The sequence below is a fragment of the Pecten maximus genome, chromosome 3 (assembly GCF_902652985.1).
Source record: "Pecten maximus chromosome 3, xPecMax1.1, whole genome shotgun sequence".
NCBI classification, from domain to species: Eukaryota; Metazoa; Mollusca; class Bivalvia; order Pectinida; family Pectinidae; genus Pecten; species Pecten maximus.
This window is the reverse complement of record NC_047017.1, coordinates 8,694,901-8,720,343: the sequence shown is the minus strand read 5'-3', so window position 1 is coordinate 8,720,343 and position 25,443 is coordinate 8,694,901. Positions and strand designations below refer to the sequence as shown.

The 25,443-nt window shown below is 37.6% G+C and overlaps 1 protein-coding gene across 2 annotated transcripts in view; it reads right to left on the bottom strand.

The window, feature by feature from the left end:
* Positions 1–25,443, bottom strand: part of LOC117323095 (BTB/POZ domain-containing protein KCTD3-like) — a 53,552-nt gene that overhangs the window by 2,438 nt on the left and 25,671 nt on the right. For both annotated transcript variants that reach the window (XM_033878107.1, XM_033878106.1), the window contains exons 4-19: positions 24,688–24,761; positions 24,359–24,417; positions 23,224–23,304; positions 22,632–22,752; positions 18,522–18,640; positions 17,782–17,875; positions 17,256–17,446; positions 16,357–16,472; positions 15,838–15,925; positions 15,156–15,272; positions 6,439–6,609; positions 5,987–6,142; positions 5,414–5,510; positions 3,579–3,711; positions 3,055–3,109; positions 2,305–2,582 (exon numbers count right to left, since the gene is read on the bottom strand). In XM_033878107.1, the coding sequence (XP_033733998.1) occupies positions 2,308–2,582; positions 3,055–3,109; positions 3,579–3,711; positions 5,414–5,510; positions 5,987–6,142; positions 6,439–6,609; positions 15,156–15,272; positions 15,838–15,925; positions 16,357–16,472; positions 17,256–17,446; positions 17,782–17,875; positions 18,522–18,640; positions 22,632–22,752; positions 23,224–23,304; positions 24,359–24,417; positions 24,688–24,761 (1,947 nt within the window). In that variant the 3' untranslated portion in view covers positions 2,305–2,307. The remainder of the gene's footprint in view (positions 1–2,304; positions 2,583–3,054; positions 3,110–3,578; positions 3,712–5,413; positions 5,511–5,986; positions 6,143–6,438; positions 6,610–15,155; positions 15,273–15,837; positions 15,926–16,356; positions 16,473–17,255; positions 17,447–17,781; positions 17,876–18,521; positions 18,641–22,631; positions 22,753–23,223; positions 23,305–24,358; positions 24,418–24,687; positions 24,762–25,443) is intronic.

Sequence of the window (25,443 nt, the reverse complement as noted above, 5' to 3'; positions counted from 1 at the left end):
AGATACATTGGACTTTTGGTGTTTATCTGTCAGATACATTGGACTTTTGGTGTTTATCTGTCAGATACATTGGACTGTGGTGTTTATCTGTCAGATACAATGGACTTTGGTGTTTATCTGTCAGATACAATGGACTTTTGGTGTTTATCTGTCAGATACATTGGACTTTGGTGTTTATCTGTCAGATACATTGGATTTTGGTGTTTATCTGTCAGATACATTGGACTGTGGTGTTTATCTGTCAGTTACATTGGACTTTGGTGTTTATCTGTCAGATACATTGGACTTTGGTGTTTATCTGTCAGATACATTGGACTTTGGTGTTTATCTGTCAGATACATTGGACTTTTGGTGTTTATCTGTCAGATACATTGGACTGTGGTGTTTATCTGTCAGATACATTGGACTTTGATATTTATCTGTCAGATACATTGTACTTTGGTGTTTATCTGTCAGTTACATTGGACTTTGGTGTTTATCTGTCAGATACATTGGACTTTGGTGTTTATCTGTCAGATACATTGGACTTTGGTGTTTATCTGTCAGATACATTGGACTTTGGTGTTTATCTGTCAGATACATTGGACTTTTGGTGTTTATCTGTCAGATACATTGGACTGTGGTGTTTATCTGTCAGATACATTGGACTTTGGTGTTTATCTGTCAGATACATTGGACTTTGATATTTATCTGTCGGGAACATTGGACTTTGGTGTTTATCTGTCAGATACATTGGACTTTGGTGTTTATCTGTCAGATACATTGGACTGTGGTGTTTATCTGTCAGATACATTGGACTTTGGTGTTTAACTTGTCAGATACATTGGACTTTGGTGTTTATCTGTCAGATACATTGGACTTTTGGTGTTTATCTGTCAGATACATTGGACTTTTGGTGTTTATCTGTCAGATACATTGGACTTTGGTGTTTATCTGTCAGATACATTGGACTTTGGTGTTTATCTGTCAGATACATTGGACTTTGGTGTTTATCTTGTCAGATACATTGGACTTTGGTGTTTATCTGTCAGATACATTGGACTTTGGTGTTTATCTGTCAGATACATTGGACTTTGGTGTTTATCTGTCGGATACATTGGACTTTTGGTGTTTATCTGTCAGATACATTGAACTTTTGGTGTTTATCTGTCAGATACATTGGACTTTGGTGTTTATCTGTCAGATACATTGGACTTTGGTGTTTATCTGTCAGATACATTGGACTTTGGTGTTTATCTGTTGGATACATTGGACTTTGGTGTTTATCTGTGAGATACATTGGACTTTGGTGTTTATCTGTGAGATACATTGGACTTTGGTGTTTATCTGTGAGATACATTGGACTTTGGTGTTTATCTGTGAGATACATTGGACTTTGATATTTATCTGTCAGATACATTGGACTTTGGTGTTTATCTGTCAGATACATTGGACTTTGGTGTTTATCTGTTGGATACATTGGACTTTTGGTGTTTATCTGTCAGATACATTGGACTTTGGTGTTTATCTGTCAGATACATTGGACTTTGGTGTTTATCTGTCAGATACAATGGACTTTTGGTGTTTATCTGTCAGATACATTGGACTTTGGTGTTTATCTGTCAGATACATTGGACTTTGGTGTTTATCTGTCAGATACATTGGACTTTGGTGTTTATCTGTCAGATACAATGGACTTTTGGTGTTTATCTGTCAGATACATTGGACTTTGGTGTTTATCTGTCAGATACATTGGATTTTGGTGTTTATCTGTCAGATACATTGGACTTTGGTTTTTATCTTGTCAGATACATTGTACTTTGGTGTTTATCTGTCAGATACATTGGACTTTGGTGTTTATCTGTGAGATACATTGGACTTTGGTGTTTATCTGTCAGATACATTGGACTATGGTTTTTATCTTGTCAGATACATTGTACTTTGGTGTTTATCTGTCAGATACATTGTACTTTGGTGTTTATCTGTCAGATACATTGTACTTTGGTGTTTATCTGTCAGATACATTGGACTTTGATGTTTATCTGTCAGATACATTGTACTTTGGTGTTTATCTGTCAGATACATTGGACTTTGATGTTTATCTGTCAGATACATTGGACTTTGGTGTTTATCTGTCAGATACATTGGACTTTGGTGTTTATCTGTCAGATACAATGGACTTTGGTGTTTATCTGTCAGATACAATGGACTTTGGTGTTTATCTGTCAGATACATTGGACTTTGGTGTTTATCTGTCAGATACATTGGACTTTCGGTGTTTATCTGTCAGATACATTGGACTTTGATGTGACCTTGTTTTTTTACCTGTCAAATACGTGTGACCTGAGTGTCCATTTGTGAAGCTCTAGTCCCCTCCTCCACACCTCCTACTGCCCCCAGCTCAGCGTCATTGTGCGACATGTCCCTCGGCATGCTCACTGTTGTCACGGTGTGGTGGGCCCCGCGGTACCCCTGACTACAGGGAGGCACCAGAAGGACAGAAGGACAGGGACTCACACAAGGGGTTGAGGCTCGTGATGACAAGTCACACTGGTCAAGTAGACGTATCAATTCACCAGGGGTAGGGCCGCCCAGGGTCACTTCTGTAAGGAAATGTAGAGTCAATGTCAAGAATGTTCAGCCTAGGGAGCAGTGATCCCCTGGTTGCTAGGGATTGGATGAATTAGACTTACATGGAGTAGGCTATGACGCCACTCCAAATAGCCTAATGTCATCACTTAATGTAGCGTAACCTCGTCGTAATTGATAATGTCATCAATTTTGACACACATTTCCATGATGGAGTGACCTGATATTATTTAATTACAGTTTGTAAGAAAAATCATCAAACACGCCCAAATGCTGGCCGGCCAAACTCTTACACGAATGTTGAGGTAACCATGTCCACGTCAAAGGCCCATGTGAGATTCTATTCGTCGGTGGTGAATTATCAATTCCTAACCCCAAATTCCATGCAGCCAACATACAAATTTTGACTTTACAGTGTACACGGCTTATGGCAGAACAATAAAATAGCACGGGTAGTCTTATCACCAGGTCTGGACAATTACTGACCTTGTTTTTGTTCTGCTTTGTTCAGCATGTCCATAGCTGTTGTTAGATCCCACATCTGAAGACAGGACAACACCATGTGACAAGTAGGATTAAACAAGATTAGCGGACATTAGAATGACACCTATTCATTTCCAATTTAAGTAAAAATTCAAACTTTTCTATTTCTGAAAACATAATTCACCGATAAAAATAATTCTACTACACAAAGTACTTAAGTATCGTTCATTGTTCTGAAGTGGCAGACACGTCGTTGCCAGTTCTAAGAGTACTATGTTGAATCATGGAAAAGCCAACAATTCAACATATATATGTTTGTAATGGTTCAAGTTAAATTAAATTTAACATTATCTATTTTACAACACTGAGAATAGTTAAATCAACACGTATTAACTGTTTCAGTAGATCAGAAACACTAGTCATATTATAATAATATATTCAGATGTGAACAACCAATCTTTACCATAACTCATAGATAATCAATAGGAAACCTAAAAGGTAAGAAACTCCAGAAAGATGTGGTGTACCTGTATACTGCCGTTGGAGTGTCCCGTGAACAGGTAACGGCGAGGTCGTGACCCCATTCTGTTGGATCCCTCACACTCATGTACACAGAAAGCACTGATAGTGCTGCCATCTACTGACTTAATCACACAGACTCTGAAATAATTAGTAGATATAGACTTAATCACACAGACTCTGAAATAGTAAGTTAATACAGACTTAATCACACAGACTCTGAAATAATTAGTAGATATAGACTTAATCACACAGACTCTGAAATAGTAAGTTAATACAGACTTAATCACACAGACTCTGAAATAGTAAGTTAATACAGACTTAATCACACAGACTCTGAAATAGTAAGTTAATACAGGCTTAATCACACAGACTATGAAATAGTAAGTTAATACAGACTTAATCACACAGACTCTGAAATAGTAAATTACCATTTTACAACAAAGAGGGTGAATATCTATCCAGTGGTCTAAGGGGAGACAATCCAAAATATTCGAACCATGTCTTGATTTTTTGTTTTCTTTACAAAATAATTGATGCCAGCTATAGTGACCTAGAATGGCTCATCTGATTTATTAAAAAGAAACAACTAGAACTGTCGCCAGGGTGACTGACTAATAACCCCGCAATCTGCACGAGTCAATGGTGAATTGGAACTGTTAATTAGAGGCTCACTAAGATAACCCAGTAATATAGTGACCAGTTGCCATAGCAACCATCATTTTGAAAAAAAAAGTGGCATGCACATCTACACATGGTCCTTTATATTTGTGCTATATTTCATTGAAATCGGCCCTTCGGTTTAGGAGGAGTTGTCCGGACAAACTTAAAGTTTATACACAACATACAAGAAAAGTCATAGATAAAATTCGAATATGATTTATTACTTTTAGATTCCTCAGCAACATGAATTACAATCTTAAATTTGGCTCTTCTTGGGGGCTACTCACAATGTTGTTTTCATTGAAATTGGCCATTTAGTTTAGGAGGAGTTGTCCGGACAAACTTAAAGTTATGGTTCATATTAGAAAACCTGTTTATAGTGACCAGTTGCCAAAGCAACCATAATTTTGTGAAAAAGAAAGTGGCATGCACCTCTACACATGGTCCTCTCTATTTGTGTGAAGTTTCATTGAAATCGGCCCTTTGGTTTAGGAGGAGTTGTCTGGACAAACTTAAAGTTATGGTTCTTATCAGAAAACCAGTTTATAGTGACTAGTTGCCATAGCAACTATAATTTTGAGAAAAATAAAGTGACATGCACATCTACACAAGGTCCTCTATATTTGTGTGAAGTTTCATTGAAATTGGCCATTTAGTTTAGGAGGAGTTGTCCAGACAAACTTAAAGTTATGGTTCTTATCGGAAAACCAGTTTATAGTGACCAGTTGCCATAGCAACCATAATTTTGAGAAAAATAAAGTGACATGCACATCTACACATGGTCCTCTATATTTGTGTGAAGTTTCATTGAAATCGGCCCTTCGGTTTAGGAGGAGTTGTCCGGACAAACTTAAAGTTATGGTTCATATCGGAAAACCTGTTTATAGTGACCAGTTGCCATAGCAACCATAATTTTGAGAAATATAAAGTGGCATGCACATCTACACATGATCATTAATATTTGTGTGAAGTTTCATCGGAATTGGCCCATCGGTTTAGGAGGAGTTGTCCGGACAAAATGCATCTACAGACGGACGGACGGACGGACGGACGGACGGACGGACAGACAACCTGATTCCAGTATTCCCCCCCCCCCCCCCCCCTAACTTTGTTGCGGGGGTATAAAAACAAGTTACCTATAAGGCTATCACACATACAGCATCTCTAATACAGACTTTACCTTTTTCCACACGATGATAACCGTACAAACAGCAGGTCAGTGTCTGGGACAACCTTCTGGATAAATACCTGCTGGTCATCCTGTTCACCGAACGGTCCTGAAACAATATGAGTGTAATGTTACATATTATCAAACATTTTCCTCTCTTCAAACTCTTCATACCAAAATTAAAAATAAATGCACAATGACTGTTTCACTTAGAAGCTTTCAAATCTGACAAGTATTTACCCTTTTTTTTAATCAGACCTTATTTCACATCAAAACTTATCTCTGAAAGTTGTTTTATTAATCAAACTTTCTTTAGTGTTTTTGTAAACATCCTGCTATATGGTTGAAAGTGAAATGGTAAGTTCCTTCTAATACATTTTTTTCAACAACTTTTTAACAGATTCCATTCCCATAGGAATATGATACATGTTAAAGTTTATTTTATGGGTATGACAATTTTTTACTTTGTACAAAATATGTAAAAGTGTCAAATATTTAACAGAAAAAAATTACATACATCTAAAACCTTTCTTTATACACAAAATGTAATATGATAAACTCAAATCTGATGATGTTATGTCATACCAAAGTCAGTGCCTGCATGTGTACTGATCTGAGAATCCATATCTTCAAGGGAGATAATTTTGAAGGAAGCCAGTGGCGTGGAACCAGGTTGTGTAGAGATCATTCCACGAAACCTTGTTACGCTCCAGGTCCTGACATGGTTATACTCGGAACAAACTGCAAAAACGAAAAGATCTCTAGCTAAGGTTTCTACATTTAGATCATTGGTTAATATCATATTTACCAAGGGTTAAGAAGGGCATGGCCTGAGACACTTAGGATAGCCAAATAGGTATTGTGACAACAGCACCATTTACAAAAGACTCTCGCAGATCAGAGTGAATTAATTCATGATTGTACAGTCAAGCCCTATGTTTCATCAGATATATCAGATTGAAATGATAACTAATCATATAATTTTCTTCATTTCATCATCAAGAACAGAACCTATGATACAGTGGAAATCAACTAACCAGACACTAGGTTCTTCTCGGACAACATGACCTTGGTGACCCGACTGCGATGTACTGTGAAGGTCTGAAAGAGTTGTGGCCCATGGCCGACAGTCTCAGGGTGTTGTACAATCACACGCACTGTCCCTGAACTTGTGCCGTAGGCGATCTCTATCCAGTTTCCACTCAAACCTGTGTATAAAAGTCAATCTGTCTAAGAAGTATATACACAGGACAGTAGTTACAAGTGTTTTTGGTATACTGTGAGGTTTACCACACTAGGGATGTGAATTAGATAAAGTGATCATTGTCATTCTTCAACTTTATCGTACAACAAATATGATTTAACTCCCTTGATTTAGAGCAAAAGAGTTAAGTGCTACATGCTCGAACAAAACCACATTACACACCACAGGGATAAGCCGTTTTATAATCGAATGATTAATATAAACTTATAAAACTAGATCACTGACCGGTCAACAAGGCTCTATACATCTCCCATAATTATCAAGAAACCATGTTGCTGAGGTTGATATTTGACATCTGGACTTCAAAAATAATGGCAAGGAAGATTATACATTATACATTATGACATGACTCTTTTTTCCATCCACATCCATATTGGCTTTGCTAACAGAAATGAAAATAATATTGGTATAATAATGATGATTTGTTTTATCTAAACCTTAAATATGAATTTGACTTTAAGTTTGTCCTTTTAACTAGTCACCTTGACCACTGCTCTCAGCTGGTAACCTTGACATAATCAAATGTTATCAGTGAAAGATACAAAATTTGACTGTTTTACCTTTTGACCTAGTGACCTTCACCTTAGAACTTGCTTTTTTTTTTTTTTAGCTCAGTATGTATTTTTATAACTGAACATATTGGCTACATTCAATGTAAACCAGTGAATAAATACTGAAGTTATCAGCCAGAAACAAAATTTATGGATGACCAGATGGGTGGAGAGATAAAGTGATTACTATAGGGCATTTGAATGAAAGATGATATGTTTAAACCTTTGATTACTCAACTTTGACCTACCGGTGCATCACCACCTCAGTGGACCAAGGTTTGAGAGGATATACATATACTTCCAACAAATATAACATTATTAACTGGCTATATGATGTATGTCATGCTAATGATTTTACCCAGAAGCCAACAGGACTATTCTATGTGAAACAGTTATGGAGGGGTCCAAGTTAATAGAGATATTGGTTGAGATTAATATATTAAATTTGCTTAACATTTGATGGTTTTAGAAAATGTTGCAATAAAGTCCATTCCCATACATTTACCCCAGGGCTATCTCTGTAACCTTCTACCCCTCCATCTGATTAATAATGGAATAGTCCTAGCCAATCGGATTAATGCATTTCCCATGACCAGGCTATTGATGGACATCTAAACTGATACAGCTGTACAAAAGTCTGTACCATTACTAGTACTATATGTATCACAGGGACAAATTCTTAACCTATTATCCATTTATGTATATTGCTTGGGATTTGTGCCAAGGTCATGTGTTCTGTACAAGATATATCCTGGTTTGAACTCTTCCAAATTTTAGCAAAGGTTAAAAAATGATAGCACTGCTGAAATATTTTGTATTATAGCTGGTATGTTGGTATTTTTTATGATAAACTGGTAGATACCATATTAAGCAAGTAAAACGTTTTCAAACTTTGAAAATCTTCACTTTTATATCTACAAATGTTGCATGGATTGTTAAAATAATGTGTTTATAGAAATAATTCACAACAAATTCTTAACACACCAGTCAGAATTTTTTTTGTTTGAACAGAAATTTCAAAAATAAATCAGAATTAAGTCTATATCTTCCAAACTTTTCTATGCCTGATTAGATAAAATAACACTATGAAGCAATCTTTGAAATGAATATGTACATTTTGATTGATCATTACATGAACAAGTCAAATTAAGTTTATATTAAGCAGTATGTGAGGTTTATAAGAAGTTTTTCATGACGACCTGTTTACCAAGCATGGAACCTATTAGTTAATAGATCATGTGAATATTGCACTGGAAGTTTTTCAGTAATTTCATGCTTTTTACTGTATTTGTAGAGCTTTTAAGTTTGGCAGAGTTTCAGTAAATGCATGCTTCCTTGATCAGAGTAAAGATATTTAAATAAGGTTTGTCAATACAAGGACATTTTTTTTTATTGTCAACATTATAAATAAAACATTATTTAAATATATTTACTCAGTAAACAGCCCAGGTGTAGGGTTAGGCTTACAACAAGACAATGAAATAGTATTTGTTATCATTTCAAACGAACTGCATTAAGACACAGGTGGGCTTATTTCCATGCATTGCTTCACTGCTTAGTAATTATGGCTACTTCTTTAGAGTAAATCATCTTGTTATGATTGTAAATACAACAAGTGCGGAAATAAAGTGATTTCAAGATTATAAGACAAAAGCAATCAACAAAAGATGATACTGCAAGGTTTCCTTACATCACCAGAAGGAAGATTTGGTTTAAAAAACAGAAAAGAAACAAGTTAATGTCAACTTTAAATAAAAAAGCATAAATCAATGCTTAACAAAAAACATGGTGCTATTGGATAAATTATAACAAACTGTAACACATGCAAACATGACAAGATCACATACTGCAGTCCAATGACAGATCTGTAAAAAAAGGCAACCACTAATTAATGTTAACTCAAAACAACAAATAAACCATTCCGACAAGACAAGTGTGTGGCAAGCAATCTCCCTCCCACCACCTCTCTCTGGACTAAAGTGTGGTATAACTCCCCTTCCACCACCTCTCTCTGGACTTAAGTTTGGTATAACTCCCCTCCCACCACCTCTCTGAACTAAAGTGTGGTATAACTCACCTCCCACCACCTCTCTCTGGACTAAAGTTTGGTATAACTCCCCTCCCTACACCTCTCTCTGGACTAAAGTTAGGTATAACTCCCCTCCCACCACCTCTCTGGACTAAAGTTTGGTATAACTCCCCTCCCACCACCTCTCTGGACTAAAGTGTGGTATAACTCCCCTCCCACCACCTCTCTCTGGACTAAAGTTTGGTATAACTCCCCTCCCACCACCTCTCTCTGGACTAAAGTTTGGTATAACTCCCCTCCCACCACCTCTCTCTGGACTAAAGTGTGGTATAACTCCCCTCCCAGCACCTCTCTCTGGATTAAAGTTTGGTATAACTCACCTCCCACCACCTCTCTGAACTAAAGTTTGGTATAACTCCCCTCCCACCACCTCTCTCTGGACTAAAGTTTGGTATAACTCCCCTCCCTCACCCTCTCTCTGGACTAACGTGTGGTATAACTCCCCTCCCACTACCTCTCTCTGGACTAAAGTTTGGTATAACTCCCCTCCCACCACCTCTCTCTAGACTAAAGTTTGGTATAACTCCCCTCCCTCCACCTCTCTCTGGACTAAAGTTTGGTATAACTCCCCTCCCTCCACCTCTCTCTGGACTAAAGTGTGGTATAACTCCCCTCCCACCACCTCTCTCTGGACTAAAGTTTGGTATAACTCCCCTCCCACCACCTCTCTCTGGACTAAAGTTTGGTATAACTCCCCTCCCACCACCTCTCTCTGGACTAAAGTTTGGTATAACTCCCCTCCCACCACCTCTCTCTGGACTAAAGGTAGGTATAACTCCCCTCCCACCACCTCTCTGGACTAAAGTTTGGTATAACTCCCCTCCCACCACCTCTCTGGACTAAAGTTTGGTATAACTCCCCTCCCACCACCTCTCTCTGGACTAAAGTTTGGTATAACTCCCCTCCCACCACCTCTCTCTGGACTAAAGTTTGGTATAGCTCCCCTCCCACCACCTGTCTCTGGACTAAAGTTTGGTATAACTCCCCTCCCACCACCTCTCTCTGGACTAAAGTTTGGTATAAATCCCCTCCCACCACCTCTCTCTGGACTAAAGGTAGGTATTACTCCCCTCCCACCACCTCTCTCTGGACTAAAGTTTGGTATAACTCTCCTCCCACCACCTCTCTCTGGACTAAAGTTTGGTGTAACTCCCCTCCCACCACCTCTCTCTGGACTAAAGTTTGGTATAACTCCCCTTCCACCACCTCTCTCTGGACTAAAGTTTGGTATAACTCCCCTCCCTCCACATCTCTGAACTTAAGTTTGGTATTACTCCCCTCCCACCACCTCTCTCTGGACTAAAGGTAGGTATTACTCCCCTCCCACCACCTCTCTCTGGACTAAAGGTAGGTGTAACTCCCCTCCCTCCACCTCTCTCTGGACTAAAGTTTGGTATAACTCCCCTCCCACCACCTCTCTCTGGACTAAAGTTTGGTATAACTCCCCTCCCACCACCTCTCTCTGGACTAAAGTTTGGTATAACTCCCCTCCCACCACCTCTCTCTGGACTAAAGTGTGGTATAACTCCCCTCCCACCACCTCTCTCTGGACTAAAGTTTGGTATAACTCCCCTCCCTCCACCTCTCTCTGGACTAAAGTTTGGTATAACTCCCCTCCCACCACATCTCTGAACTTAAGTTTGGTATTACTCCCCTCCCACCACCTCTATGTAAATATGTATTCCCTGATCCTGCTTTGATGCAAATGGAGTTAAATACAAAATCTATTTACTCCTTAATTTTGATGTTAGACCATGATACATGAAGGAACTTTCATGCAAAATAATAACATTCTGTTACTTTTGTATTAATGAGTCCAAGAGAATATCTGCAAAACTTCTTAACCAAAATGTTTACCTTGATATTTTGATCCATTTCAAAATTTGAAGGAAAAAAACAACTTAAAGTGTTGATGACCGATGTAAAAAAAAATCATGCGAAATATTAACATTCTGTCATTAATGAGTCCATAACAACTCTTCTGACAGACAGATGAATGGTGAATGGTGACATTTTATGTATCAGACTACAGTGGCGCCAAGGTTGCTAGAGAACTTTTTCGACAGGGAGATTATTTGTTTACATTCGATCTAAAATCTGCCTATCACCACATTGAGATTTTTGTGGATCACAGGAAGTTCCTGGGTTTTCATTACCATTTTGCTAGTTGTATACGTTATTTTGTGTTTAATGTGTTGCCTTTTGGTATAGCCACCGCCGGCTATATATTTACGAAGGTTCTTCACGAGGTGCTTAAGCACGTGCGTAGTATGGGCTACAAGCTAGTCATGTATCTTGACGACGGGATTGGCGGAGAGGCAACCGAGGGTGGAGCTAGCGATGCGAGCTCTCACGTTATGCGCTCATTGGTCAGTTTCGGTTTTATCATAGCACACGAGAAGTGTCAGTGGGTACCGTCACAATACGCCACGTGGTTAGGTTACACGTGGCTGATGTCCGTGGGCGTGGTTAGAGTAACGGATGAAAGGGTACAGCTTTTGTTTGCTCAGTTGTCGGACAAAATGACACGGTTCAAAGAGAAAGGTCATTCAATGTTTACCGCTAGGTATCTCGCTAGCATTGTAGGGCGTGTGATATCGATGCAAAGAGTGGTTGGTACGATGGCCCGTTTACGTACACGCGAGTTATATAAGTGTGTATTGTCCAAGGCTAGCTGGAATGCCTATGTTGTGCTCAGTAGTGGGGCATTGGAAGAGATATCATTTTGGTTGTTGAACATAGAAAAATTGAATGAGAAAGGTTGTAGTCTGAAAGAAAACAGAACTTGTAGCGCTATTGTTTGCACAGACGCGTCTGGTACTGGTTACGGGGGGTTCGTTAAGCCATGTAAGAGCCCTTTGGAGGGTATTGAAGCTGGCGCAGGTCAAGACGATTATGTCGTAGATGACAGGACCCCATGGGCAGGGATCCCTTTGGAGGGGTATGATCATGATTATTTGAGAGACGTTTTTCCTTTGGAGGATTCGTCTATTGAAGTTAGTGCCCCTTTGGAGGGGAAAGGGGCCATGATTAGGCCGAGAAATGTCTTTGGTGTCCAGTGTGTTTACGATGATAGGGTAAGTACAAAAGCAAATGCTATAACGGGCACATGGAGTACGTCCGAGAGTGTACGCAGTTCAACATGGAGGGAACTCGAAGGCATGAAACGTGTACTGTTTAGTGTTGTTGACGATATAAAAGGTCAGCACGTGCAGTTGCTTTCGGACAATAAGAATGTAGTTTCTATTCTTAAGGTAGGTAGTAGAAAACCTGATCTTCAGGCGGTCTCTTGTGAGGTGGGAGATTTTTGTGAGACTAACAGTGTAAGTATAAGTACACAATGGATACCCAGACGACTGAATCACACTGCCGATTGTTTGAGCAGATGTACGGACAGCGTTTGTGTGAGGCCTTATGGGGGCCACATGATGAAGATAGGTTCGCTGCGGATTACAATGCAGTGTGCGACAGGTTCAACTCGCGCTTTTGGTGCACGGGTACTGAAGCAGTCGATTGTTTCGCTGTACAATGGGGATGTTTGAATAATTGGATTGTACCTCCACCAAGGCTAATATGTAATGTTATTGACAAGATATCAAAGGAACTGTTAACGTGGTACATTGATAGCCCCTATGTGGAAATCTGCTCCATTTTGGCCTATTCTCTGTGTAAGTGAGAATACTTTTGACAGTTTTGTTGTGGATTATCGGATATTATTGAATAAAAATATTACCACCAAGGGTAGGGGGGATAACGGTATTTTCCACAAGGCTGTCCTATGTTTTGACATGATCGCTTTACGTTTGGAGTTCTAAGCTGGGTGTGTTTTCACGTTTTTTCGTTATTTGTTTAGTTTATCAGGCATAGGACTACATATGACGATTGAGCGGATGATGAAAGCTTCCGGAGTTACGGAGGGTTCCCCGCTGTACAAGCATGTTGCTGGTTTGGGAAACAGGATGTTACAGAGCAAGAGTGACAGCACGAACGTTAAATACTTTGGTGCTTTCAAACGATGGGAGCGTTTCATTACATCACAAGGATTCACAGCATTACCCGCTAATGCCATCCACATTTTGCTGTACCTGAACAGTCTATTGTCTAACCGATCCTCATTTTCTGTGCTTTCCTCTGCTGTGTATGCTATTAAGTGGGCGCATAGCGTGAACGGTCATCAGGATCCGACGACGAACATTTTCGTTCAAAATTTGTTGGAGGCCTCAAAGCGTACAGCTAAGAAACCAGTGTGTAAAAAGGACTCTATTACCAGTGACATTTTGATTACGCTTTGTAACATTTTCTCAGAATCTATTGATTTGTTAGTTGTCAGAGATTTAGCAATGATATTGCTTAGTTTTTCAGGTTTTCTGCGATATAACGAGCTCAGCAATCTACATTGTTCCGATATAACTTTTTCGGACGATTATTTCACACTTGTAGTGCGTAAAAGCAAAACAGATCAATACCGTTTCGGTAACGAAGTTGTGAGTAGCAAAGGCGACACGGTTGCGTGCCCGTTTGTAATGTTATCGAAATATGTCCGTATTGCCAACATTGACACAGAATCTGACGAGTTTCTATTTAAGCCGGTTAATAAATCGGGTTCGATTTGTGGTTTGATTCACAAAAAAACCTCTTAGTTACACGGGTGCCAAGCAGGCCATTTTGAAACGGCTAAGTTTGGTTTCGGAGGGTAGGAATTTCGGCCTACGTTCTTTAAGGGCAGGAGGGGCCAGTATGGCGGCCAATAATGGTGTTAATGATAGATGTTTCAAGCGTCACAGGCATTGGCGCAGTGAGTCTAGTAAAGATGGCTATGTCGCGGATTCAATCGAGAAGTGGTTAAGCGTAACGAAAAAATTAGGAATTTAATACATTGGTTTATACATATAGGTACTTCGGAACATGCAAAGTTTTGTTTGAGTGTTTTCCAAATGTTTTTTTTTCTTTTTTTTGCGATATATATCGAATATAGTTCAGAAAAATTGTTTTGGTTTTTCACCTAATAATAGTAAGGATATGAGGTATTTTTCCGACTGGTATTTTTGTCCCTTTCTTTGTTATTCCTATACACGGCGGGCTAGTCGGCAAATGGTATTTGCGTGTTTGTTGTTGCATTAAGTAGAGAGGAGACATGAAATCCACTTAGTATGTGTGATGCTTCACCCTCCAAATGGTCTCACATACTTAATTTGGCAGTGGTATAGTATACAGGACATCAAGTGTTCACTCTGTATCAGACTACACGTGTACATATTAGTATGTGTCACTTAGCCATCACAATGACTAACAAAGTACTGACAGGGTGATGATGTACATTGTCACTGATCAAACTGAATCTGTGTTTAAATAATAATTTAACAGACACCAGTATACCAAAGACTTTCAACAAGATTTTTACACCAGGTAGTCAAGTATATGGCTTCCTTTTAAAAGAGATTAATGTTCGATATTAAAAAGGTTCAGAAGGAGAGATAAAATTGTTAAAACAAAATAACTGAAGATTAAATCATAGCCAGATTTTCTACATCTACAAGATTATAGTTCAATGAGAAGTTTAGCAAGAATTCCTTGATCACAAGTGTTATTGCATGGAAACAGATTTTCTATCGAGAAACAGTGACCTTGACCTTTGAACCTGACAAGCAATCCCAATCAAGCACTTGTGATAAGGAAGATCTGCATGAAGATGGAGTTTGATTGGCCCAAGGGAACTTGAGTTATCGCACTATAACCTTTGTGGGAACGCCACCGATGCCGCCAGCGACGAAGAAGACATAGTGATACCAATCGTCTGCTTTTTGCAGGACACGAAAAAGACACTAGATTAATGAAGCGTGTCCTCCTTACTTGTCTTAGGGGTGAGGTAGACACTTAGTGCGGTCACCATATCATTGGCGGGGTCACGGTACAGCTCCGTCACCAACAGGTCGTTGTCTTTCATACGTAGCGGGAACTTCTGCATATCTGTAATGATTTTATAAGTAATACTGCAACAAATGTCTTCATTGTTAATCATATGATGCTCATCTTTGAATCACATATATTAGAATGAAAGAGGCAGATTCTAATCAAGCTATACCCATATATGGTTTCTTCATACTAAAGAACCTTTGTAAGAAGCCATGTTTTTATCAATAGAATTTTTGACCAAGAAAAAAATTGAAGGCTAACGTAATAGATTTTCACTCCAGCACCTTAGAATATCATTACTCTAGGGCAGACATTAGATGGTGTCTTTAAATATTATTGTCCCAAATATTAAAGACACAGAGGAATTAATTCATTGCCTACAATTGCATCCAGTTCCAGTGGGATACATCAGGCTTTATTGATGGGCTCTCTGTCCCCTTAGTAGAACAATAGAATCTTTTTGCAAGCTTTGTGTTTGGCAACTTGAATATTATTCCCTGTCTCACATTGCTTACATCTGGCGGCATACAGTGAGATACAAAGGGCATATTCTTTCTCTGCAAATGTAACATTAAAGAATGATCACGTTATTCTGTATAATTAGGTCTGTATCGTGTACCTATGTAGTATATGGAACCATTTTCACAACCGAGGAGGAGGAAGGAGCCAGCTGTATCGTAACTTGAGATTGGGACCACATCCTGGATCTGTCAACAAAAAACATAGGAATACATCAAATCTGTTGCAAAAATGGTGGTCAAAACTTTGCTAAGGAAATCTTAGATGACTGATTGAAATTTTCCCTGTTAAACATATTCATAAAATAGATGGATTGGTCAATCTGATAAGGTAACAATGTCAACAGATGAATAATTCTGATGCTGTAACTACCTGTAATTTGTAATCCCTGATCTACATAAGACTTGTTTATATTTATTAGGTATCAGAAATTATTGGCCTAGCTCAATAGTTATGGAAGTTGAAAGTTTTTTGAAGACTTTTCAACCATCAAAATTCAAGTCATATAAAATTCTCAAACTATTGAGAATACATCAAGCATTAGAATTAATTTCACTGGAAATCTGGTAGAATGTAGTAGGACTGTTTTATGTGTATTTTATTTTCCTATATCACATACCTGCCAGTTATGGGTCATGGCGTGCCAAACTCCCACTTTTCCTGTCTGACTGAGAGCTACAAGTTGACTTCCAATGAAGAAGAGGGAATCCACAGAAACATTCAGAGTAAACACACCTACAACATACAGCCGTCAATGAGAGGCACCATCAGATTCCGAAGGAAATACAGTGTTTGGACACTGTAAATAACATGACCTAGGTCTGTGACAATGTAAATAACATGACCTACATTTGTGACAATGTAAATATCTATCTATAACCTGGGAACTCACTCTGTACTGTGACAATGTAAATATCTATCTATAACATGGGAACTCACTCTGTACTGTGATAATGTAAATAACTATTTACAATCTGGGAAATTACTCTGTACTGTGGGTGTCCCATGGGCTTACATTACTGCTAAAACAATTTGTGTATTAATATTTTTTGACATACAATCTAATTAAAATCTACATTATATGAACATTTAACAACATCCCATAAGAGGTCACATCAAGGTGACCTTTAAGATCATGTGTGTATTTCACTTTCAGGGCGAATTGTCAATTTGTCAATGTCATTGAAGCAAAACATTCCGTTACAGCATGCATCTGAAGCAAATCATTTCAGCACAGCATGTATATAGCTATATGCTTAGTGTGACGAAATGAATTGAAACAAATTGACAGATTATGCAAGCTATGCACTCTAGTCATTCTAATTGCACATATAAAATTCACTTTCAAGATTCTGGAAGTAGTCATTTCCAGATGATGGCTAATCTAAAAGGTCACCCCAACGTGACCCCTTATGGCATGTTATTAGATGTTCATGTAACTTAGTGAGAATGACCATCTAGATTTTAATTAGATTGTTTGACATATGAACAGAATTTCTCACTGTTTGTCTGACTGACCTATTTCACGACTCGACCCGTCGTCAGACACAGACCACAGCTGGATGTCCGTGCCGTAGGAGGCAGCGACCATTTTGTTGGTATTGTCTTGGTTAGGATTGAGGACTTTAGCATTGATGGCAATTCTCTCCACGGGGCACATCATGTAGGGACTTGTCCATATCAAGTGCCAGCCGGTCGAGTCCTTCATCCTGAGGTGTAATGTTGATAAAAGTTTGTCGGTGGATAATATTTGATAAACTTCGCTACCAGACTAAAATTTGTAAAATGCAGCAATATCTAGTAAATATAGTACAGATCTTACATGGACAGGCAGAGATTGGTCCAACACTTACAGGTATATCAAAGGAATCTTAATTATATTAACATTTTGTGAAAACAGTTTGATATTTCATTTTTGACAGCATATACTGAACTTTCCTGATCAGCATGACTGTAAAATCCAGGAAATCATTCGCTTATTTCTGACTCGCCATTCCAATGTTGGCAGAGATTTATTACCATGTTGATATCTAGGAAAATGTACCTGAAGCAGGAGACAAAGTGTGGGTACGATATACAGATCCAGTTGTGGTGGCCCTTCACCATACTGATACGTAGAGGATCTCGGACAGTTCGGACTGTAAAACAGACAAAATATATATAGCTACAACAAGGACAAAATTGTATTTGTTGACACCTTTGACTGTAAAACAGACAAAACATATAGCTACAACAAGGACAAAATCGCAATTCCTGACAGCTTGGACTGTGAAACAGACAACATGTATTCCAGGTAGCTTCAACATACAAGGACAAAATCATAATTCTGTACAGCTCTGACCGTAAATAGAACAAATACAGAGTAAACAAAAACTTGATATAAACAGACCGGATGAAATTTTCGATTTTTGAAATACTGAAATCAGGGCTTTTTCTCACTGGTTTGGGAAAGGGCCTTTTGTCTCATTTTGGGAAGAAAATTGGTGAATTGGGAAAGATTTTTTCAAGAGTAAACTGCAAATTTTGGAATTTGGCTAAAATGTGAAATAATTTCAATTGGGAATGGGGCCCATTAACGGCCCCAAAAAGCCCCCAGAAAAAGCCCTGGAAATAGCTGATCAAAATTAATTTTGAATTCAGTATTCATAATGAAAACATTTACCCATGCTGTAGGAGTTATTGAGTGGGAAATGAAAGTAGGATGACCAGACAGTTGAATGGATGGCCAGATAATATAGGAGATACAATTCACAGATAAGTATACATTATACCCTTTATACTCACCTGTAGGGAGCATGGCTGTGTCCCACCTAATGGTACGAAAGTCACACACGGAATGTCTGGCTGGGACTGCCTCTGTAGACTGGTCAGCTGACTGATGTGGACTGTCTGCTGAGGAGGACCTGTGTATTATATATTTACCTGTACATTAACACTACAGGACTGATATCTAATAACAAGTACAGTCAAACCTGTATATCTCTATCACAGATGAGTAATATCTTCATATTAAGGTAGGTATGGTTTCTATCACACCTCCTACCTTCTGAATCTGCTATCATTTTATGACAACAACATATCCAAATCCATCATGGAATGAAGCCGCTGAAAAACTCTGGCAATATATTCATACATATTTACAGGATGGACTGAGGGGAGACCTATAGTCCCCAGGGCTACACTGTTTGGGACTAATAACTAGTATTCACATGTCTTCTGCTATTAAACATTTACAACCCATACAAAAGTGTTTTCTACTAGATATTTGTTCACAGGATCTCTACAGTAAGATTTGTATTTCTCTTATCAATACCAGCTGTAGGGGAGTAACAGACTCCTTTTATATGGAGACTTTCTATAGTCATGTATCAGACTTAACACTTATAACACAGGACTATTGTATACCTATGGAAACTTCCTGTAGAAATGGTACATTCCTATTGTATACCTATGGAAACTTCCTGTAGAAATGGTACATTCCTATTGTATACCTATGGAAACTTCCTGTAGAAATGGTACATTCCTATTGTATACCTATGGAAACTTCCTGTAGAAATGGTACAGGACTATTGTATACCTATGGAAACTTCCTGTAGAAATGGTACATTACTATTGTATACCTATGGAAACTTCCTGTAGAAATGGTACAGGACTATTGTATACCTATGGAAACTTCCTGTAGAAATGGTACAGGACTATTGTATACCTATGGAAACTTCCTGTAGAAATGGTACAGGACTATTGTATACCTATGGAAATAAACTTCCTGTAGAAATGGTACATTATTGGCAATCAGAGTTACACATGATGGTTCATACAGGACTATTGTATACCTACGGAAACTTCCTGTAGAAATGGTACATTATTGGCAATCAGAGTTACACATGATGGTTCATACAGGACTATTGTATACCTACGGAAACTTCCTGTAGAAATGGTACATTATTGGCAATCAGAGTTACACATGATGGTTCTAAAATTTTAATGTAGATAACTTTTTCAATAATGAGATCTTATTACAGTAGAATACTACATATCCAAACCCCGCATATTTAACCTTTCAATATCCAAACTCCTGCTGTGTCCCCTACATTAGAAGTTTTTACCTGCTAATAAGAAATCATATCCAAACATCTGTGTCACTTAACACATTATTTTCAGAGTGTAGTTTGAATATATAGCATTCCACTTCACTTAAATCTACAGTGTATAGTTTTCATCAAGAGTTTTATAAAACATTACCGACAAACACATGCCACATTATCTATATCCAAGATGGATAAATATGTTTTGGATCATAACAATGCTGGATAATAATGTGTATAGATAAAAAGATACAATGAGTAGCACCTGTACATAAGGCACATTAGATGGTATATATTAACAGACAGCATCAGTATATATACGTACATGTATTGAAGAAACAAGAAATCTGTAGTGAATAATTTCTGTCCTCTCCAGTTTTGATATTAACATGTTGTAGATATCTAATTGATGGATTTCTGTCTGTAGTGGTTTGATATAAACATGTTGTAGATATCTAATTGACGGATTTTTGTCTGTAGTGGTTTGATATAAACATGTTGTAGATATCTAATTGATGGATTTCTGTCTCTAGGGGTTTGATATAAACATGTTGTAGATATCTAATTGACGGATTTCTGTCTGTAGTGGTTTGATATAAACATGTTGTAGATATCTAATTGACGGATTTCTGTCTGTAGTGGTTTGATATAAACATGTTGTAGATATCTAATTGACGGATTTCTGTCTGTAGAGATTTGATATAAACATGTTGTAGATATCTAATTGACGGATTTCTGTCTGTAGTGATTTGATATAAAAATGTTGTAGATATCTAATTGACGGATTTCTGTCTGTAGTGATTTGATATAAACATGTTGTAGATATCTAATTGCTGGATTTCTGTCTATAGGGGTTTGATATAAACATGTTGTAGATATCTAATTGACGGATTTCTGTCTGTAGTGATTTGATATAAACATGTTGTAGATATCTAATTGATGGATTTCTGTCCTCTTGGGGTTTGATATAACTAGAACTGTCACCAGGATGGCTGACTTATACCCCCGCAATCTGCACGAGTCAATGGTGAATTGGAACTGTTAATTAGAGGCTAACTAAGATAACCCAGTAATATAGTGACCAGTTGCCATAGCAACCATAATTTTGAAAAAAAAAAAAGTGGCATGCACATCTACACATGGTCCTCTATATTTGTGTGAAGTTTCATTGAAATCGGCCCTTCAGTTTATGAGGAGTTGTCCGGACAAACTTAAGGTTATGGTTCTTATCAGAAAACCTGTTTATAGTGACCAGTTGCCAAAGCAACCATAATTTTGAAAAAAAAAAAAAAGTGGCATGCACATCTACACATGGTCCTCTATATTTATGTGAAGTTTCATCAGAATTGGCCCATCAGTTTAGGAGGAGTTGTCCGGACAAATTTAAAGTCATGGTTCTTATCGGAAAACCTGTTTATAGTGGCCAGTTGCCATAGCAACATTAATTTTGAGAAAAATATAGTGGCATGCACATCTACACATGATCATTAATATTTGTGTGAAGATTCATCGGAATTGGCCCATCGGTTTAGGAGGAGTTGTCCGGACAAAATGCGTCTACAGACAACCGGCGGATGGACAGACAACCTGATTCCAGTATACCCCCCTAACTTCGTTGCGGGGGTATAAATATGCTGTAGAAACTATTGAAAACTGCATCTTAAACTGCCTTCTCTGTCCCAATATATAAGTTGTCAAAACTGGCTATTTTTACCTGTCTGTCAATAGCTAATCAGCACTAGCGCTGTTCGTCACTTTGGATAGGTTCCAGGCTGTGACATCACAAGTGTGTGAGTCACCTTGAGCCAGTATGGCGAGAGTAGGCCTAACCCCTTTTGTAAACACAATTTTCTGTTGTTTTAATATTAATACTAGTAGTTGACAATGACTGATGTTTTATTTTTACTAAGTGGGAGTATAATTACAGGTATATAAAGTCAGACTTTGTTTATAGACAATGATAATAATTATATACTGTTATAGGAAAAATTAACCTGATGGACATTTCTTTTTCTGAAAAGAAATACATAAAGAAAATAGTTATTGTATTCTAATAACTACAAAATATGTATTCAAATAAACCAGAATGAATACTGCACACCAACATGTCGATAGTTCCATTTCTGTCTAAATATTTCCAAATATTAGGGGACAAGATCTTCCACTGTATAGGGGCTGCGACAGCTCAGTCAGTTAGAGTGCCGGCCATGTAATCTCCAGGAAGATCCCAGGTGTTGGTTCAATGCTCCCTACTAAATTACTAATGTCTGTTTGTGTTTCTTGGTAAGCTGAGAAATGGGCCTGTCTGTGCTGCCTTGGTTGTATCCATGGGAAAGACACTTTTTCCTAATTGATCTGTGTGCCAGACCTTCCATATATTGTTCAGTGAGATAGTCACCAACTACTACAAGGATACCCCACCTCAAAATGACCCTTGTTGTTCATGGAGCAATACAATTTCTGTGAAAATTATTTTCTAACTTTTAAATTTTCATCAGAAATTATATTTCTTGCAAAATCCCAAGTCTTGCCTTCTTAATCATGCTTATTAAGTGTACTTAATCATGCTTATTAAGTGTATACAAAATCTAGCCTAAATTCATTGCCAGAATATTGACAGGTAATTTAGAATTATTTGCACTATCTGACAACTTCACAGGTTTCAATATGCAGATATTTTATCATTCCGTTTTGAACAGCAATGAAACTATTTGTATTATGACTATAGTTTTGAGGTCTACCTAATGATGTTGTCATACCTGGAATGTAATGATGTTGTCATACCTGGAATGTAATGATGTTGTCATACCTGGAATGTGTGCTGTTGGACCCTGTTGGGTCAGACATTCTCTGCCCGACACTTCCCACACTATCCATACTGGCAACAGACTGGGAATGTGTGCGGTCAAGCTTTTCTGGGACAGGAGGATCTGTAAAAACAGGTAATGAGCTCTTTAAATATCTATCAACAAGTAACCTTACTGGACAGCCATTTGATAGAGAAAAAGGTCAAAGGTGAAGGAAATATCATGGCATAAGGAAACATTTTATATAGCATTTTTCAAACTGTCATAAGCTGGTACGGCATGAACAACTGATATCATAAAGGGAAGCAGGGGAACTTAAGTTGGGGCATAGGGGTTCGGGGTCAAAAGGCTAAAAGGTGATGGGGGTCGGGAGACCTAAAGTTGGAACTTGGTGAAGAAGTTTAATTCAGAAAGCTTCAGATGATGCACTACAAATGATAAGTCAGGATGGTCAAAACACATGTGAATTTCAAAAAAAATAAAAACCTATCAGACGGACTGATCCTATAAGAAAATAATAAAATCAATATCAGTTGTAGAAACCTTTGGTTAAAAATAAACTTTACTTAAAGGTTGTGATGGTAATAAACTTACTTGGAGGTCTGAGATATCCATGGAACAGGACGTCCCCACACGATGCCTGGTCCAAGTCTTCACACAGACCAAGTCGGCGTACTATAGAACAATAATTTACAACTTAACATAATCTCTACACAACATGCTGTAATACAGATTTAAAATAAAAAGACATTATACGCAAACAATTTTTTTCAGTAAAATTGATACTGTTGTAATCGGAAATCCTCTGTTGAAATTACGGCGAATCTTGTGAATTGGACAAGACAACTAATTGTCTTGCCATGATATGAAGCAGTAAGATTAGGTGTTAGTTTTCTGTTGGTATATGAATGTAACAATGTCTACATTAAACAGCTGTGTATAGATTTGCTTCTGAGATACTAAAGCAATTTAACCTGATCACTTGTAAAACTTTATTCATGACAACAAAATAAGATCTACCCAGTATTTTGAATCCATTTTTTGGAAAAATTCAAAAGATTATATGAGTCTGAGAATTGGTTTCAAAAATTTTCAAATCTACTTTTTTTTCTCTGAATTCATATATATATATGTGTGTGTGTGTGTTTTGAGGCTCAATTTTGTGCCTCTCTGTTGCCTAACTTGTTTTTGTTTTCATACAAAGTTGATTATATTGAAGATTTTATCAGAACAGGTAACAGAGACTTTACAATGTTCTTCAATATCACATTCATGATGTATATAGGTATACTGGTGATGTGTTATCTATACCAGGAAACAAACTCTTTATTGACTGTAGATTGGATATTTGCCCTGTAGAACTTTAAATCAAGGACACTACAGACAATTACAGCTTATCTGAATTTCTACCCATCAGGGAGAGCTTACAATTTATCTGTATGATAAGCATGATTTTAATTATCCATTTCTAGATAGTAACATCCCTGTTAATTTGATATCCAAATACTCCTTCCCATTATCACAATTTCCATATATGTGCCAGAGAAAAATTAACAACACAATATTTCCAGAAATGTATGGTTGATGAAAACCATGGGAAGTTTTAAGGTCAACAATGAAACCTCATTTGGAAATATTCCATTTCCTCGTGAGATAGGATGTTAGAAGTGTTCAGTCTTGTTTTATGTCTGGTAATACCGTGGATAAGTGTTAACAGTTTGATACATACCCAGCGGGGTAATTCCGTAGAACTCTGCCTCATGGCGTAACGTTGACAGGTCCATATCCCTTAAAATCAATATTTCATTACACAACAAATCTATCTCAATAGTATAACTAAAATATGATCTGTGAATATACTGTATATTCTTATTCACTTAAAAGATATAAACAGAATAAAAAGGCAAACTGAATGTTAGAAACAACAGCATGTTATACATGATAATATATTGTATTCAGTGTCGGTGTGATAAAGGAATATTGCAGTCATGTTATATTATTTACTGAATATCTTTTCTCTTTATGATAAAATATTCGCAAAATGAATTAAAGTATTACCTTAAATCAACTTCTTTGGTTCTCATGAAATTCAATATCACAGAAAACAGTTTTGGATCTCTGTCTATAAATATCTGTGAACAAAAGGATGATTTTTTTTTAATGATCAATCAGAATTTCCCATGCAAAGGGTTTTATCCTTCCAATGTTGCACTTAATTACCTGCTAGGAAAGACACTGTAGGTGTATACTGTATACTACTAACTGTTCTATTTTTGTATGACATCTTATCATGCAGGAATTACAACAAAAACAAATGTCATGTTATTTTCTGCCTCTGAGTCAAAATTAAATATATAGACTAACAAGAGGCCCATGGACTTCAACAGTCATCTGACTCTAAAAATCCTTGTACTATTCTAGTATACATACTCACTAGCAAGTGTAGTGGCACTGTAGGCTATGACAGCCATTGCAGATTTTGAACTGACCAGAAAAATAACCATACTTGGTCAGGACAATCTCAGGATCATCAAAGCTAAGTTTGAACTGAATGCCACTGGTGAAACTTGAGAAGAAGTTTGAAAAATAAGTGTTGTTCACTGTTCAGGAAAACCCTAATTGCGCAATCATGTTACCCAATGGCTGCAATGTCTATACCATGTCAAAGATTTTTCAAGGCTGAAAAATAATAATACTTTGTTGGCTCCCCTTCCTTAACATCCTCACCAATTTCCAGCTTGATGGCACCAGTGGAACTGGAGAGGAAATTTGAAATGTCTTTTTCAAGATTGCTGCCATCTTGGATTTCAGACC